This window comes from Schistocerca americana, chromosome 4, assembly GCF_021461395.2.
Source record: "Schistocerca americana isolate TAMUIC-IGC-003095 chromosome 4, iqSchAmer2.1, whole genome shotgun sequence".
In the NCBI taxonomy this organism is placed as follows: Eukaryota; Metazoa; Arthropoda; class Insecta; order Orthoptera; family Acrididae; genus Schistocerca; species Schistocerca americana.
Genome location: NC_060122.1, coordinates 445168115 through 445186950, shown reverse-complemented (window position 1 = coordinate 445186950; position 18836 = coordinate 445168115). Strand labels below are relative to the sequence as shown.

The window sequence follows — 18836 nt, the reverse complement described above, 5'->3', positions numbered from 1 at the left end:
TGTCAGCGGCCGACCGCGTTCTACAAAACTGGAATCGCCTCATCTCCCAGTGGAACATGTTTTAACGCCTGCTGTGATTACTTTTGAATGGAACTATTCCATGGTCCCGTTGTGACAGATGTTTGGCTGTCATTTGACTTCTCATAGTCTCTGTGGCCACCTCAGGTATACGAATGTTTTTCTCACTCACTCTTAGTGTTTCGGTATTTTCACTAGCACATTGGTCAGAATCTTCAGTTATACATGAGCCATGACTACGGTTGCCAACTTTTTGAGAGACGAATAAAGTAACTATTTCAAGCAGAAGTAAATAAAATGTCTCTTTTGAAAAATGAAGTATTTTCAAAACTGATATTTTTATTTAATTAAATGCGAATTTTTCGTATATTTAGTATTAACTATCAATTTTTGGTTGGTTTGAAATGTTTAATAACCAGTGAGCCATTGTAAATTTATGTGTAAACAAATGAACAACTATTTTTTAATTTAAATTTATTGAAACTATATATATATATATATATATATATATATATATATAAAAAATCTATTTCCGCCGGTTTCCACCTATCACCGATAATTCTCTTTCGATAAGTGCTGATGTGACGTGTGCAGAAAGCGTATAGGATTTCTTCCTCCTTAGCGTTTGTCATGCACCTGTGTGGTCCACTGTTATTGCTCTTCTTCGCCATTTTATCCGTTACTGTGCCTCATCACGGTGCAGGTCTGAATCTTCAAATTTTCGTGCAGGGTATCAAGCCACCGAGGGCCATGTCTTCCTACTGGCTGTTTACCATTTACCCCAAAACTAAAAGCAGTCTTCAGAACTATTGTTGCGCTTGCTCTAAAAAATACCCATACCACAGCAGACAGCTTCTCTCACCTTATCTTCTACTGACACTACTCGATGTAACTTATGAATTTCATCATTTGTGAGATCATTGTGCAGTGTTAATCCAGATATCCATCCGAGCATATTTGATTCCATCACAGCAAGTCGTAGTTCCATCTCTTTTGTTGAAGACCAGCATTCAGCACCGTACAATGCAGCTGTAAGGGTCACAGATCGGTATAGTTTCGACTTGAGCCAATTTGGAATCAGTACACAGAATCTCTTTTGAGCCACGTTCTGCTCTGGCGGTTAGAGATATCTGGACTGAGATTTCCATCAGCTGCAGTTATACAGCTTAGATACTTAGAAATCGTAATTGTTTGGAGATCAATACCATTTATTCTATTGGTACCCGAACCATTTCGATCTGTGGTGAGCTACTACATTTTCTTATGTTGAGACGTAGACCTACTTTCCTGCAAGGCAGTCGTTCAAAGGCTTCGACTTGACATTGCAGGTCAAACTTCGTATCACCAGCCTAAAGTAATGTCCAAGGTGCGGTTTTATGGAGATCTTGCATGAAAATATTTGTCATTATTCGTTAATATTCTGTGGATGGTTAACAGTCCAACATTCGCCTGGACCAGTGTAGAAACTCTGCGTAAAAACCATACTCAGAGTGTCCGGCAGAACCGACTGTAAAGCTAGAAACTGATTTTACTTGAAAACGAAGAATGAATAATTCAGTCAGTATGAAAAAACTACAACGGACTGTTTCGGCTGTTTTTACTGTGTTGCTCTCACAGGTTGGTCTCACTCGAAAGGAGTGAATGAGAAATTATTCAACCGATACGTTACTATTACCGACTGAATCTATTGTTTTAATTACTGCCATATTTTATGGCCATATTTTAAACCCATGGACTGTTATGCATCGAACAGCTGGTTGTATTACCATCATTGCTCCAGTAGAACAATGTTTGTATGTCCTTTGCGATTATTTTCATATTTGGAGCTGTGTAATATGGTTCCATCCACTACGGGGAGACAGACTTACTAAAACTTACCTTCAAGTAAATTATGGAACTTGGCTTTTGAGGTTCTACGCGCAATTGTGTTCACTGAAGATAGTAGTTCAGGGTTCCTTAAAGTGATTCAGACTTCCTTAATAGGCACTCTCCCTAAAACATTATGTACTTATCGTCAGTGGAAATACTGATATTACTTGTCAGTAACCGTAACGTTTTTTGGACTGGTAGCAAGGTGGACGAGGTGTGTACGAGGATCCACGCGGATTCCCACGCGATATGGAATCTCTGCTAGAATAAAAATAGATACCGTCTGCAAAAAAGCTTTTCTATCAGTATCTGGTGGACCGTAGTAATCAATAATGCCGTTCATGGTTAGATAACACTTTGCATGAGCCTTAAAAATGGAAAAAGGAATGACAAAAAATTAAGGTTCTGTTAAGTAGAACATTTCAAATTATTCGGAGACGTTCGGATTCGAAATCTCCTGAGGCGTGGCGCCACTCACAACAGCGGGCTTCCAAGGCGTGACTGGACGGTGTCCAGTCCATTCGGACGCGGCCTGCCAGGGAGATGAAACGGAACGAGGAAGCGCGCCCACTTTCTACGGAACAGCTCTGGACGCAGCCGGCGGTTGCCAAGGCGACGGTTATCGGCCGGCTCTGGGAACAGCTGAGCGCCGAGTGCCGGCAGTTTCCTGCCGCCGCGCCGGAAGTGCGAGGCTGCGCGGGGCGCGCCAGCCGCGGGGGGAAAGCGGCGTTTACACCGGCGCGCCGAGGACGATGCGACGCGAGGGTGCCCGAACGCCAGTAGCGCCTTTAGAGCGGTTATCTCAACCTGCTGTGACTTCCGTCATGTGACGACGGCTCGATCTGAGCGAGATTTGCATACTGTCATCCACACAAAGAACGTTTTACATTCCGTGATTTAATCATCGTGCCAAGGAAGTCACTATACGTTTACGAACCTAAACATGAAATATTCGAAGCTTGGAAATGGTAGAGTACGCCATGTAACTCTAGAATACCGCATGTACAGGGTTTTCGGAAATTCCTGTTAAAAACTTCCATGACTTGTAGAGAATAATGAAGGTTCCCTTAGTGCTGTATTAAAGTGATCTCTCCGAATGCACTCCACTAGTGTAACTCTACGACATCAACTTTTACCCTCCGCTAGAGAATTTGGCCAGAACGCTTCAAAACTGCTCTTATCTCGCCGAGAGAGAAAAAGAACTCACATCCCGAGAAGACTGAATCAACGAGCGTTCGGTTGCACATCACCTGCTATCGTCGCCAATGCTTGGCGGAATGACGCGTTAGATGTGGTTTGCTGCGAAACTGTGCGAGGCGAGAGAACCTTTTATCAACGTACACCAAATTTGTTTTTGTACAGCAACTTTAAAACAACGTGTAATTGAAAAATTCGGCGTTTATAATGTAAGATGCCGAGAGAATTACTGTTTTGTCTAATTTTAGGATGAGTATTACCCCCAAAACGTACACTGCTGGCGACCGTAAATGCAACACCCTGAAGGAAGCATCCGAATCAAGTGAAATTTACACCATGGGTTTGCAGCGATTAGATATGCAACTGATTAGAATTTCAGCGCAGACGCACATCACGCGCGCCTGTGGCGCCACCTCATAGCGCCATTTAAGGCTTGGCGATTTCGACGAGTGTACGTTCGGCACGTGTGTTTACCTTGTGGTTGTTTCACAAGACGATCAGTTATGCCTCGTAGACAACAGCGAACATCGTTTGATCAAGTATCCGAGTTCGACAGAGGAAGGATAGTGGCTTACCGAGATTGTGGATTATCATACAGAGAAATCGCTAGTCGTGTTGGACGAAACCAAACAACTGTAATGCGGATATGTGACCGTTGGATGCAGGAGGGTACGACTGACCGACGTGGTCGATCGCATTCACCTCGGTGCACCACTGCACGTGCTGATAGGCAAATTGTGCGCATGGCAGTGACGGATCGCTCAGTGACATCCCGAATCATAGCACAGCACATTGCGTCTGTAACGCATCATCCAGTGTCTGCGCCTACCATTCGACGCCGTTTACAGCAGAGTGGTCTTTCCGCAAGACGTCCATTGCTTCGTCTACCATTGACGCAGAACCACAGACGTCTCCGTCGCCAATGGTGTGATGACAGACGGATGTGGACGGCAGAATGGAATGACGTTGTCTTTACTGACGAGGCACGCTTCTGTCTGCAGCACCACGATGGTCGGATTCGAGTATGGAGACACCGTGGAGAGAGGATGCTGGACAGCTGCATTATGCACCGCCACACTGGTCTTGCACCGGGTATTATGGTATTGGGCGGTATTTGATATTACTCTCGCACGCCTCTAGTACGCATTGCCGGTACTTTAAATAGCCGGCGCTACATATCCGAGGTGCTGGAGCCAGTTGTCCTTCCTTACCTTCAGGGCTCGGCCACAGCCATATTTCAACAGGATAATGCGCGACCACACGTGGCACGCATTGTCCAAAGGTTCTTCGTCAATAACCAGATTGAAGTGCTTCCCTGGCCGGCTCACTCTCCGGATCTTTCGGCGATAGAAAACATGTGGTCCATGGTTGCTCAACGAGTGACCCCGATTACATCCACAGCTGCCACACCAGATGATCTTCGGTAACGTGTGGAAGCTGCTTGGGCTGCTGTACCCCAGGAACACATCCAACGTCTCTTTGACTCAATGCCGAGACATGTGGCAGCGGTGATCTCCAACAATGGCGGCTACTCTGGCTACTGATTCTGGCAGGAACCACATGTCACAGACGTCTGTAAACGTAATCATTTGATACTTGGTCAACATGTTATCTACAAAATAAATTTTGTTGTGCTACCTCTTGTCTTTCTTGGTGTTGCATTTACGGTGGCCAGCAGTGTATATACCATCAACTGGAAAAAAAGTGTATAATTTTTATTTGCGAAATTGCATGTAAGCCTTACAATCCCTCACTGGGTATTTATTTGAAATCCTAAATTTTCTTTTGCCTTTCCTTCAAATGTATTTTACGAAAATATTAAATACAATACATCGAGAGTGATTTCTGTTTATTTGATTTATAAGTAACATAAAAACTGAAAATAAAAAGAAGTCCCTCGTAGGGACTCGATGCCATGACGTTGGATTACTGTTCTATAATCTTTCCGCTTCGCCAACCTCTGCCTCGATATCAAGCTAACATGCGAGGGTTGGAACTTTAATAGTGGCAACTATTTATTTACAGCTCGTGCATAATAGATACGTGTTTCGAAGTTTTACTGACCTTCAAAGTAATCACCAGAATTGTGTATAACCCGTTGCCAGCGATGTGAAAGTCGTAGGATAGTCTTAGCAGTGCCAGTTGTGTTGACAGTTCGAGCGGCGCGGTCTATTGCCTGACGAATTTGTAGCAGTTCTGAAGCGAATGCCATGAAGTGTTTCCTTCAGTTTGGAAATCGAGTTGAAGTTACGAGGGCTTAAGTCAGGGGAGGCATTTCTTCTTGGAGAAATGGTGCGTACTGAAGTGTCTGTAAACTAGTAAAATAATTAGCCGTAATAGTAGTGAATGACAAGGTGTAGGTACAATAGTACTTCCTATGGCTTTAGGCGGCTTCGTTTACGTGATCAGGATTTATATGTCCCTGCTCTGTGTGAAAAGAGCAAACTAATTTACGAACCTGTCACACGAAGAGTAGAAACTGTCCGCATAAAGCTGTCATCGTAGCGGACATCCGGAATAGTTATGAAAGCAGTCACGCAGAAAACATTCCTTATGTAAGCAACTCGGGTACCCGGAAACGGCTTAGAGAGATATATTGATGAAGAGTTGCGCCTTTTTATACAACGAAGTGCGGAACTCTCGTCTTGTTGGAAATGTTGAAACTGGCCTGGCGCTTAGGTTAGCGTAACGCCGACTTCAGTGTGGCAGTCATTCTACGTTATAAAAAATACCAAATTAACCACCGATCCATCCGCAGATTTTCCGTTTAGACACAGATTTTTCAGTTTAGACATAAAGATGCAAAACACTCCGCACACTTACCTAGTTTAAATGAGGTCTGTGTTGTGACCAAGGTCCTCTAAATCAGCGACAACGAAGAATTTTTAAAAACTATGAAGGGTGAAGAGAACAGCGATTCGTAGACCTACTCCCAAAAGAGCAAAAGTTGCTGAAATTTCGCACAGTTACGAATACACACTCAGAAAACATTGTTCACGATGGCATGTTCCCATTATCGGTGGTGAAAACTTAAATGGACTAACTGGAACAACAGTCTGTTGCAGAAATCTATGATAGTCTGCGGATAATACTAAGACATCGTAGTGGCGCTAAAATAGACTTCCGTTGTTGCGAAAACATAAGTTGCGCCACAGCTTCGATCCATTGTTAAACTCTGCAGTGCTCCAGATTTAAGTGGATGCGCTGTGTCAGCTCAGAGGAAGGTAGGGCTATACCTCTTTCTTGAATAGTAAAGCATGGCAGAATTGAAACCAATCTTACAGATAATCGCTTTGCGTGTGACCACTGAAAACTAAAAATCTTAATTAGAAGTCCTGTCACAAGCACACAGTTATTGCTAGTTTGTTTCATCGCCTTTGATTATGTTACTAATAGGACACAGAAACACCTAAGAACCTCCGAAAGTGTCCGTAATAGCCAACAGCTTCAGTGTTTCATCTATTTATTTCGATGTCAACATGGTGGTGCCGAAGATGCTACAGTAGTTTGCTTCTACATTGATAGGATTCCCCCTGTGTAACACCCTCAGTACGAACTGATCGAAAAAATGTAGACGCTATTTAAATTCAGATGAGCGTCATATAAATTAAAACTTAGTTTATACAAAGTACTAGTTCTGTTTGTAATACTTTAAAAGTGTCGCACTTGGAGAATTCGGAAACAAGGTTTCCATCATTTTACATTAGAAGAAAAAAGAAAAACGTATTGAAGGAAATATATGGATCAATTAAGGAACCAGCTACTGCGCGATTAAGAGCCTTTTTTTACGACAAAGCGTACATTCCTAGTATAAGTAACTATACATAGTATCATTAGTTGTCGGACCACAAAACTAAGTGTACTTTGCGTTAAGTATTTGACAGAGGAAGCTAGCAGTAATCAAGTGATGTATCAGGAGTGTTGCTAATGATAAAGTCTCAATTGCTAACGATTGCGCATTCCCACTACTTTCAAAGAGAAACGTGTTATTTTAATTTAAAAATTATATCCCAGACACAAGCACAAATATACAGAAATTCTTATTTAACTGGAGCAACATTTATTCCCCTACGCGGGTTCTACAAGACAGTCACGTTGGCTTAAGAGTCACATGTACACATTGGCTGTTTGAAGAACGGGAACCATAGTAAGCGCCTGTGTAGTGACAGGCTTCAGTCACACAGCTGTCAACAAATCTAGTTTTACTCGACTGAGTGCGCTTCCAGTACATCATTGGATTATACGTTAAAAACCAGTTACTTCGTCACCTGCCGATCACGCAGACTTGTAAGACACGAGAAATAAGATTCCGCATCAATACATTCTCTCTTCGGTGACCAAAACGCTGCCTCCTCCATTTCTCTCCACCCCACCTCTCCCTTGATGTTTTCCGAACAAAAACTCTAAACTAAGTCGTCTTATAACTTGTTACACACGAGTTGGTTCATTTCATATTAAGTAGAGCACTTCACGTCCTTCAGGCCCAACACATCTCTGAAACAGATAGTTGAAGTCTTGTAAGTTCCTGTGTATGGTAGAAGGCCCAAGACACCATTCAACTCTACCCGAACATTATCTTAAACATTTGGAAAATCACGCAGAATCGATGTCACCATATTAATCACCAATGGACGTGAAACACGCTGTAGTCTACTTACAGTGAGGCAAATAGCCCGGTTATGGGCTTGGGCCTCAGACCACAGTACTTTTCCGTAATATCTCGTTAACGAATGAAGTTAGGTATAAATGGTTTTCCCCATCTTCACAAGCTCAAGAATCCGCGGCCGGCGACAGCAATTAAGAAGTCTTATATCTTGGCTTGAATGAAACTGAGAACAGGAGATACCGGCTTCCCGTGAAATGGAAGCCGCATCGAACAGCCAGTATCCCACTAACAATTCCTTTAAAAGTCTTGGCGGTGATGCCTACTGAACTACCATGTGCCTGACCGGGCGTCAATGGCAATTTGAAGCGGGAGTGCGCGGTGGTTGAGAGGTGAATGCCTTGCCAGGCAAGTCCATACAGAACAATTGCATCTACATTTTTTTTACGGTTGTAAGAGGGTCCCTACACGACTGTACAAAGGCAAAAACTTCTGTTTACGAGGGACGTTCAGTAAAGCCTGGCACTAATGCTCATACAACAGATTATTGTAAAAATGACTGATACACAATTTTGCCCCTCTCAAAATACTCCCCCTCCCCCTCAATGCAATGCACGTGTCCCTGCTGCTTTGCATTCCTGGAAGATGTGTAGGAAGCCATTCCTTGACATCCTCTTCAGGGTCGCTACTAATGCTTTCACCGGCTGTTTAAGAAAAAAGTCACACATAACCAGGGCGGGACTATAAAGTGGGTGGGGTACAGCAGAGATACGTTTTTGTACCAGAAACTCGATAACAGCATTAGCAATATGTGGCCTGGCATTATCGTCCAATGAGGTTCCTTCGTTTTTTGGGAGTGTGATACTTTACAAATTGCTCTAGGATGTTCTTACAGTAACCTGCTGCGACGTTAGTGTGTATTAGAACTCTGAGTGTGTACACTAGATCGTGTTAAAAAAGAAAAAGAAAAATGCTGACCATAGCTTTACTGGCTGACTTTTGCGATCGAGCCTTTGTGTTGGTGATTGACCATTTTGCACACATCCTGTGCTGCTCCGCTTCATCTCTGGGTCATAACAGTACACTCATGTTTCATCAGCAGTGATGACATTTTGCCACCAAGCATCGCCCTCGCCCCAAAACATCGTTTCCAGTAGCGGCACACATTGACGCGAGCCTTGATTTGCTGTGGAATATACACACAATGGGGGCAATTAGCTCTGATCTGTGCGCTCTACAGAAGCTGTTCCACAGCATGAACACTCTGTTCGTTACTCAAGGTGTATCTGCAAAGCTTGCTTCGGTATGCACGGTCCACAAGCCCTGATACATGCTGAATAATTTCTGCTCTGCCAGAACTCATGTAGTCTCATACACAAAACTCTTCATTAAAAGGCCGAGAAGAGTTAACCTTGTTGACCGCAGAGTTGGACCACCTTGATCTATCCACCTTTCACCGTATCTTAGGTTGAAATGTTCGTGCACACCATTTGCAAAAGGCGCGTGCGCACCACCGTGTCAGAACCACATTTGTTGACAGAGTGACAGTTGTAAATCTTCCAATAACGTCGCGAATTTCTCTTGCTGTCTTCTCAGTTTGTGTGAGTACTGTGAAGTGGGAGATCTGAAAGTGATCTGATCTTCAATCTTATTTTACACACAAATTGTATGTTTATGGACATGGTTTCCTTATCAAAACATTATCCATTAATTCCCCTCTACAATTTCCAGAAGCCTTAAATAGTGATGGGGAAACATCCTCTACATATGATAACGTGTTCTAAATGTTTTCTGGATTGTGTAACTGAGATGTGACATGGTCATCAGCCCAGTATTCGCCCAGTGAGATGTGGGAAACCACCTAAAAACTATGTCCATACTGGCAGGCACCCAGCCCTCATCATTAGTTGGCTGGGTGAATTCAACCTGTGGCCTCCTAGAGTCTACGAAGTAGCAGGCAAATGTGTGTGGTTATCTGGACATGTTATTTAATGTTTTAATATATTCTTCTTTTGCTTGTGCCTTTGTCCAGCATTTTTGATGGGTCAGCATGGCTATAGTCGGATTAGGCATGGTTAATTTAAGGGGTGGCCAGATGCCCTTCCTGTTGCCACCCTGTTGGATGAGATGATGACAACACAGCACCCAGTCCCTGAGTGCAGAAAACCTCCGACCCAGTCGGGAATCGAACCTGGACCCCATTGCATGGCATTCCATCATGCTGACCACTCAGCTATCGAGGCATACTTGTTATGTTTTAATATAACAAGAATAATTTGTTTACATCAATGGACAGAACATCACTTTAACATAACATCTAATAAATTGCGAATCAGAGAAATACATTTGAAAGGGTACATCTGAAAGATTGTGCTGTTCAGTTAAGAATTATATTAGCACAGGAAAAAGCTGTCACAGCTTTGACAATCCCATAATTTACACAATGTGAAAACCAAGTGTGCAGTCATCATTAAAACAACACAGGGAAAGTGAACACAGGTCTGCAAATTATGGCTGTGCGAGATTGTAAACAAGGGGACTATTTTTCATTGCCCTCACTTGGATCCATGCCATATTACAAGGCCTTGCACGTCATTTACATGTAGGGGAGATCACATTGGGACACAGCAGGAGCCATGCAGGGCATCATGGCCGTCACACTTCTCAGTTTGCCTGTATTGCTACGTGATTTCCTTCCACCTTTCAAGCAGGTATACACCCTTTTCTCCAATGTGTAATATGTTATATTTGAGCCAGATCTTGTTGGTGGAGGGGGCACTAGACAGTTTGATGCCCAATATAAGAAAACCGAGACTGAGTTTGTGGAGAGCAGTCAGCAGCGAGAGAAATGGCTGCCAAAATTGAGGAAGCAATGCTCTTCTGTTCGCAGGCACCGGTAAGATGAATGGAGCAGCCGTGCCAGTGACACTGAAGAACCGGCCACGCATTCCGACGCCAGATGTGACAAAGGAGGTGGTGGACCGCGAGCACCGGCTGGCCAGCCTTGGAGGCGGTGGCGCTGGAGGCAGCGGGGGTGGCGGGGGCCCGGGTCAGGCACTGCAGTCTGGCTACCAGTCAGAGCTGCCCGTGCTCCAGGTACACATTGGCATTATTGTGCCCGAAAAGGTTGCTTCTCTTTGCTGCTGGGGCGGTAGCCCTGCATGATGTTTTTCCTTCTTCTTTTTCGTCTGCTTCTTTCTTGAATCTCTCTGCGTATGCAGGTAACACAAAGCCTCTTCCAATCTTCTCTTTTCTCCCACAGATAATCGTTCATCATTTCTTTTTGTTGTAGTCCTCTTCAATCCACATCACCCTTCGTCTGGTCTTTCCATTTTGTTCAAGGTTTCTCTGTTAGTTTTCTTCCAGATTCTGTCCATTCTAGACATCTTCCTGGTAGAGTTTCTTTCCTAATTTCAACCTGTTTTTCTCCTTAGTTTCTTTTAGGGAACTAACCTGAAGTTTGTTTTGTATTGTTTCATTTCTTATCCAGTCCATTCTTGTCCTTAGTAGAAAGCACATCTCTCTCACTTACATTCTACTTGGGTCTTTCTTTATCCAGATTGAATTTCATGATCCTTAAGTTAAAACTGGTAGATAATGTGATTAATGCTTCATGATCTTTGCTGTGGCAGGTATGTTCCAGCTCATGATTAGGATGTCTGATACTCAATAATAATATTCTGAGCAATTTTCTGTCCTCTGAAATTTCTTCCTCAGTGTATCTTTTTGTGGTTAACATACTTCCAAGATATTTGAAAGCATCTCCTTCTTTAATATTTTTTTCCATTACAACTTACTTCCTTCATTTTTTCCATTTTCCTTCCTGATTTTCACTACCTCACTTTTTGCGATGCTTATTTCAGTGCCTGATTCATAAATTACTTTCTGCCAGGTATTTAGCCATTCTTCCAATTTCTGAGTGTTGTCTTCTCATATCATCATTACATTATCTGCATAAGCTATGATTTTCATCCCCTTGGTGGACTTTCCTTGTCGTGTTCTCCTTGATTATACTGAAGAGTGCTGGTGGCACCACACTTCACTGTCAAACCCTTCTATTTGTTCTAAAACATTTTGTATTTTTGCCATCTATAGAAAATGCATGTGAGGCAGTGGCCTTCTAGTGCACAACTAAATATTTATGCAAAGATCTACAAAAGGCCCGCCGGCCACTGTGGTCGAGCGGTTCTAGGCGCTTCAGTCCGGAACTGCGCTGCTGCTATGGTCACAGGTTCGAATCCTGCCTCGGGCATGGATGTGTGTGATGTCCTTAAGTTAGTTAGGTTTAAGTAGTTCTAAGCCTAGGGGACTGATGATGTCAGGTGTTAAGTCCCATAGTGCCCAGAGCCATTTGAATTTGAAGTATTAATCGCCTTCCTTCATATGTTGATGCGTGTTTGATTTCGTACCACTTCTTAGAATTATGAAAGGCCCAGTAAGCCAGTGGCAGCATCACCATTGCTTTGAACAAAGAAATGAGACCTAAACGTACTTATTTCTGGGCCTGATATACAGTTGTCATAGATACCAATGAAATATTGTTTTGTTAAATTGCTAGCTGTTGTGCAAAAAACTTAAGTCAGTGCTCAGATTGATTTACATGATAGTTTTGTCTGTGTAGCATGTGTTTCATTCAGATGGATAAATTGGAATATTTTATGATCATATAATTATTTCCCCAGGCAGTTAACTTCTGACAGAAATGGACACAAAAAATTCATGTAGGTTTAAGAATTGGTTCCTTTGACTTGAGAAAGGTACAAAGGTGCAACTGGATTCAAACATGATGCACTTTTCTGAAGGATGTTCCACATTCCTAAACTGACATTTCAGATGAAAGATTAAGAAATTGCACAATTTGGTATTGCTTAATCAACCACTGAATGTGTGTGAAATAGTTGATACTGTGTGCTTATAGGAGAAAAAGAGTGGTTCATTGTGCATCAAGAATTAACAATCAGAAAGCATGGTGAAAGGTGAGTGGTGAATTTTTAGAATGTTCTACAAAGACAAATGCTAAAACATATTTCCTTCCAATGTCAGAACCACATTAAAAGAAAGCAAACTCATTTCATGTGCTCATGTGTTATTAGGTGTGAGGTGTGGGAGCACCACTTCATGAGGGGAATAAAACAGTCATCCAAGCAGTGGGCAGATAACGGCTGTCCTGCACAAAAGAAAGCCGAAGTCGATTTCTTCAATCAGTGTCTTCCGGATACAGGAGATATCATTCTTATTGGTTGCTTTGCAAAGGATAGAACTTCTACGTGATATGCAATGTGCAAGTCTCCTGTTCTAACTGGATGAAAATAAAGGAACCATACACACAATACCTGGATTGGGAAGAGAAAAAAAGACAACAAAGTCGAAACAGAGACACTTGGAGTGCAGATCACTGAAATATCCTCTATTCATCAGATTTTTCACCTTCTGACTTGCATCCATTCCCACATCCTATAAAATTATTGGATACTGCATCACAGTCAGACAGTACAGGGTTTACTGCAAAACCAGCAACAGGATTGGATTACATGCGAAGTAATGGAAAAATGTGCTCTTGACAAATGAAACCCTCTTCAGCTTCCTGAATGTCCCATGGAACATGTAATTACCTAAGTAGCTATTTTTGCTTTATTCTGTGACCTTTCAGGCAATAGCTTTCGTTTCTGGGAGTGCCATGTCGACATAGAGAATACACCACCATTTCAATACACTCAACTTGGCCTCTAAAACAATTAAGAACACCAGCACCAATGTATGCGAAGAAGTTGTGCAAGCGATCATCTGGAATAGAACCTGGACCAAAGGTGTTAGGTTCCTTTCCCTGGAAGGTGGGGATTTGTCCAATAGCTGATCTTCATGGAAGAGTATGGAGATGACCAGGCATGCAATTACAGGCATTTGTCAGGAAGATGTGTCAGTCAAGTTTCAGGTTGATATTATGTAGACATATCGCACATCTCTCATGGCTATCGAGGTTAATTTGAGGGCTGTGCAGTATCAGTCCAGAATCCTCTTAACTTATTGTCTGATCGTACTTCAGCATTTCAACAATAGGTTCATTTTTTGAGATAATGCAAGAACATACTGTGCCCACATCACGAACACCATCCTCCAAGAGGCAAGACTACCTGCAGTATCTGCTGACATGAATTCAGCTGAATGTGCTTGGAAGCAGTTGAAAGTTGTAGTGCACCACTGTGTGAATCAGAATTCTTCTTGCACAATATATGAACTCGGGAGAACTGCAACTGAAGAGTGGGGCAACCACCTTTTGCTCAAGAACGATGCAAGTGTTTTGCAACACATAGGGTCAAACCACATGGTACTGAATGTTGCCCAGGAGCAGAGTTTCACTGCAAAGATGTGTACTTTCAAACATACTGCCTTAATTTTTGGCATTGTTTTTCATTTCACAACTAGCTGTACCAGGCTAGGCTTTGCCATAGCCCAGTCTGCTGAAATGCAAAAGGAAGAAAAAAGAAAGCACACATTTCTAATGTGCATGGCAATTGGATGCACATCCTAATCTCCTTCTCTCTGTCCATCTTCCATCTCCCTTTCTTTGCCCATTTCCTTGTCCTCCCCCCCCCCCCCCCTCTCTTTCTGTGTGTGTGTCCGTCCATCACCTCCTCCCCATCTCTCTGTCCATCTCCACTTCACCCCCTCTCTCTGACCCTCAGCTTCATTTATTGTTATTGCAAATTCACATTCTGCAGTAGTATTCTAATCATAAACCAATATGCCATAAATACTTTCCTGTTTTCTAAAAAATGTTTCACTATGTGTCTGAAGGTTTATTACATTTAACATCTAAAAATCTGAAATAAATCAGAAAGGAAAATTTTGAGATTTAAGAGAATTTTTGGAGATTTGAGACTTTGAAGAAATGAATATCTATGTTTGTACTTATTCATGTACAGAAAATGTAGATTTTCTTAATTGCAATTCTCTGATAGTTTTTTACCAATTGCTTTTAAATCCCTCCTCCTCTTGAATAAGCGTATGCATTTTGCAGTTATGTATGTAATGCAAAACAGTTTTGAGCAGTTCATGCATGCACAGCCTGTAAAGTGACTCATTTTACAGCATTTTTCTATAAACTTTCCAGCTCTAGCATTCTTTTCTAGCTTCTGCTTAAGTTTCGGACATAGTTGTGGAAGTGCTATTGTTAATGTTAGCTGTGGCTCTTTCTGTAGGTGGTACTGTCACCTATCAAGGAGCTGGGTGGAGAGGGTGGGGTGGTGGGCACACCTAGTTCAGTGCCACCATCAGCACTGCCCTCATCTGTAACAGCGAGCGGAGCTGGGGGTTCATCTACATCCACAGCAGCGCTGGCGCAGGCTGTGCTCTCCCCTGCACTCACATCGGCTGGACTCAGCCCTGTGCCTGTCCCGGTATCTGTACCAGTTGCTGCTGCTGCGGCTGCTGCTGTCAACGGGCGCAAGGTCAGTCTGGCTTTTATGTTAGCTCATTGTCTTTGATATTCCAGTGTCACTTGTGCAGAATGAGTGTCATTAGTTGAAAAACTGCCTCATGGTATGAACCAGTAGTGGCACAATGTTCATACTAAAATTATATAAAGAAGGGATTTGATTAAGGAAATTTGCCCTTGTTCCTTGTGATATAGTTTTGAAGACTGTGTCCTGTCAGTAGACACAGAAACTGGTTTCCTTCATTTGAAGACAAAGACTAAAGCATTAATGCTGCAAGAAAAATTTCAGAATTTCTCAGCTAAAGCCATATTTGAGCTCTGTTGTAAGTGGCCTACATCTGCCTCCACCTACGTCTCCCACCACAGCTTAATGACATCTGCTACATGTACATAGTCTTTGCTCAAAATATCTCTGGAGATAAACTAAAAGGTCTTCTAGCTGCAATACTCTTGTTCATAGATATAGTGGTTTGTTGTTTGACTGCATATAACCTTCTGCAGTGAATGTTGTCAATTTAGACTTCTGTTACAGAACAACGTGTTTAGACTCTATTATGGCGAACAATATTTCCTGCAGTGCCTGATCCAGTACTACATCAGATGATCACCTGGCTGGGTACTCAAAGGTGCCACGGGGTGCTGTAAAAAGTTGCTATGACCCTTTATTCTACATCTAAATATATACTCTGAAAGCCACATTACAGTGGTACCACTATAATTTTTCCCTCCACTACTCCATTCATGTATGGTACATAGAAAAAATGACTGTCTAGAAACTTCTCTCTGATTTTCTTGTCATAGCAATTTTGCAATGCTTTGTGTTTGGATGCAGTGTGTTGCCTCTTTAAATATTGTTTTCTCTCCGTCACTACCAGTTGTGTGTTGGCAAAATTATAATCATTTTTGATTTCCATCTAGCTGTTGTAATTTTCATAAACAATAGGTTACGTAGAATTGCCTGCCTTGTTAAAAAAATAAAATCTTTACATGTGTCCTCAGCACTACGTCCTCCAGTGTATATAACAGGAACGATCTTCAAAAAATGAGAAGAGAGAGTCTGTACAATGTATTTTAATAAATAATAACTCCTTTTTTTTTTTTAATTTTAGGTGTTGACTACAATGACAATAACACCAGTGACGATGAGTGGAGCACCACCTTCACCAGCACTGGCATTACAACCCATTACACTGACGGATGTAACATCAGGGTCAGAGGATGACAGTGGGGTTGCTAGTGATCGCAGCAGGAAAACAAGTGTTGCTTCTCAATCACAGACTAAGCGTGGTGAAGTGTATGTTTAGCAGCTGATGTCGCCACCTATCCATCACTCGGCTTCCTCCACACTCGAGAAGAGGAAGACACGATTTGTGACAAAGCAGTAACACTGCTAAGTGATGCATGTGCTTCCATTCTATTTTTTCAAAGACTGAAGTTATGTGGTTGCACAAGATTAATTACATATAATATTGACAGTCAGGAGAAACCAATGAATGTGTTTGTGAGTGAGTTGTCACTTTTGTTCAGCTTCTATGAAATGGACTAAAATATATTGGGAGTAGTATCTCCTGAGGACACAATGAACATTAGTATTTTTGACACTGTGCCTTTTGTAGTTTTATGTATATTTACAGTTGTTTTATGGCAAAGATATGAATTGTACTTAGAGGTTTAGACTGGGAAAATCTGCAGGTGAACATATCATAAAGTCTAGCATTGATTACACATACTTGTTGATATCCAAAGTTAGAATAAAGCTAGTATTGTTTTGTTTTTGGATACAAACACAATGGTACACATACATTGTGGAAGATCTGTGATAATGCAGTAACAAATAGTCTTCAGTAAGTGCCTGTAAGTGTAAAAAGAGTGTTTGTAGTAATTGTTTGAATTTGTGAAAATATTGTATATTTATCTGATTTTTTTGTTTCCAGAGCAGGTACATTCAGTGTTGCCAAGTGTTAAAATAAAACTACATAATGTATAGACCTATTTATCAGCTAAATGCAGTACAATGGTTAAAAGATTGCAGACACATAGGACACAGATCTAACATCATGCAGTCATTCACAGGACTAAAGTGCTATCTGTCATGCAGCCACTGACATTTGGAACAGTATAATTCCAGCTTGTGTTACTGTAATTGGAGGTGAGACTCAAAAGAAGCTGCAACAGCACAAAATAGGACATGGCTTTGAATGGCAAGAAACATTATGTGATGATATGCTGGTTTCAGCTTATTGCTAACCTTCTATTTCCTCACATAAGTGCAGAACAAGACTTTCCTATTCATGCCTATAAAACTACAGCCACTGAAAATATCAGTATGGCAACAAAACCTAATGAAGCAGCAAATGTAATGGAATTTCGTGAAGGAGTGTTAGATTATTTTGTGATGAGTATTACTGAGAGGTAATGTGATAATGGTTGTCTGTGGCAAGCAATGTTCTTGTTTGATTTTATCTGGATGCACAGAAACCCAAAAAAAACAGTACAATACAGTAAAATTTTTATGGTGATTTTCAAATGTTTTCTAATGAAGCTGTATTGTCCAGCAGAAATGGGGAAAATACTGTAATGTCTTGATGTTTTTCATATCCCTTGGGTCCAGTTCTTGCTCAAATGGAAAATGTTAATGACAAAATATGTGAGTAATTGGCTTTATTGAAAGGATGCTCTGCATGCATGACCATGCAAAGCATTTACAACAGATGCTATAATCCCATCAGGACCAGAAATAAAATTTTTATAAATTGTATTTTTCTCTAAAATATGTAATTTGAAATAAAAGTGAATTTGGGAAAGTATTTTATGCTTTCTGTAATTTTACTGATCCATTAAATGATTTGAGATATTTTCAAAGGAAAATTGTGTTGTTGTATCAAACTTCCTGGACAAGTACTAGAATGAATTTAAAGTATGAGGCTAGAGATATTGCCTTCAAAAGAAATCTGAGTACCATAACAATTTTCTATAAAAGTAAATGATACTCACTCTGCACTCCTTTCAGTGTATACAGTTCAACTCACACTGGCAAAGTGAATATGCCATTTATCAAAAATACTCTCTATGTTGCTGTGTTAATTATTGTTAAGTTGTGCTACTAATTATTTTTCTTTCAGCTCAACTTTAGCTATCTGTGTGAGGAAAATTTACTAAGAAAAGTATGAAAGTGCAAGAAGACAGAATGGCTGGTCATTATGTACTTTCTTCTGTCAATGCAGGATTGGGCCTTATGTCCTGTTCTGTCACACCATGTCTTCCATGTTCTTCCTATACTCCTCCTTCCAATGGAATTGTGTTCCATTGCTTATCAAGAACTTCCCTGAGATGACATACACTATATGTGCTTTTCCAGTCCTGCTTTTGTAGACTGCTTTTTCAGTCAATGGCCGTACCCCCAGTTCTTTCCTTATTTCTTCATTTCTTATTTTGTCTTCTCATGTGCACTCTTTCACAAATCTACGGAACTTCATTTTTGGTTTTTCAAATTTTCTTATGTCTGTTGATCTTAATATCCACCTTTCTGCCCCTAATAATACTTTGTGTAGTGTCATTACTTTGAAAGACTTAATTTGGGTTTCTCTTCTTGTTTTGCCCTTTAATGTTCTTATCATGCCATATACATGTTGCAGCACTAATATTCTTGTTTATGTCCTCCTCTTCTTCAGAAGTTATGTCACATTCTAGACGTTGGATATGGGGCACCTGTTA

At 41.4% G+C, this 18836-nt stretch overlaps 1 protein-coding gene across 1 annotated transcript in view; it reads left to right on the top strand.

Annotated features, from left to right (window-relative positions):
• LOC124612973 (bestrophin-4) overlaps window positions 1–17929 on the top strand; it is a 566407-nt gene extending 548478 nt beyond the window's left edge. Inside the window, exons 10-12 of the mRNA XM_047141502.1 lie at window positions 10578–10783; window positions 14887–15135; window positions 16232–17929. Of these exons, the coding sequence (XP_046997458.1) occupies window positions 10578–10783; window positions 14887–15135; window positions 16232–16426 (650 nt within the window). The 3' untranslated portion in view covers window positions 16427–17929. The remainder of the gene's footprint in view (window positions 1–10577; window positions 10784–14886; window positions 15136–16231) is intronic.
• The last annotated feature ends 907 nt before the right edge of the window (window positions 17930–18836 follow it).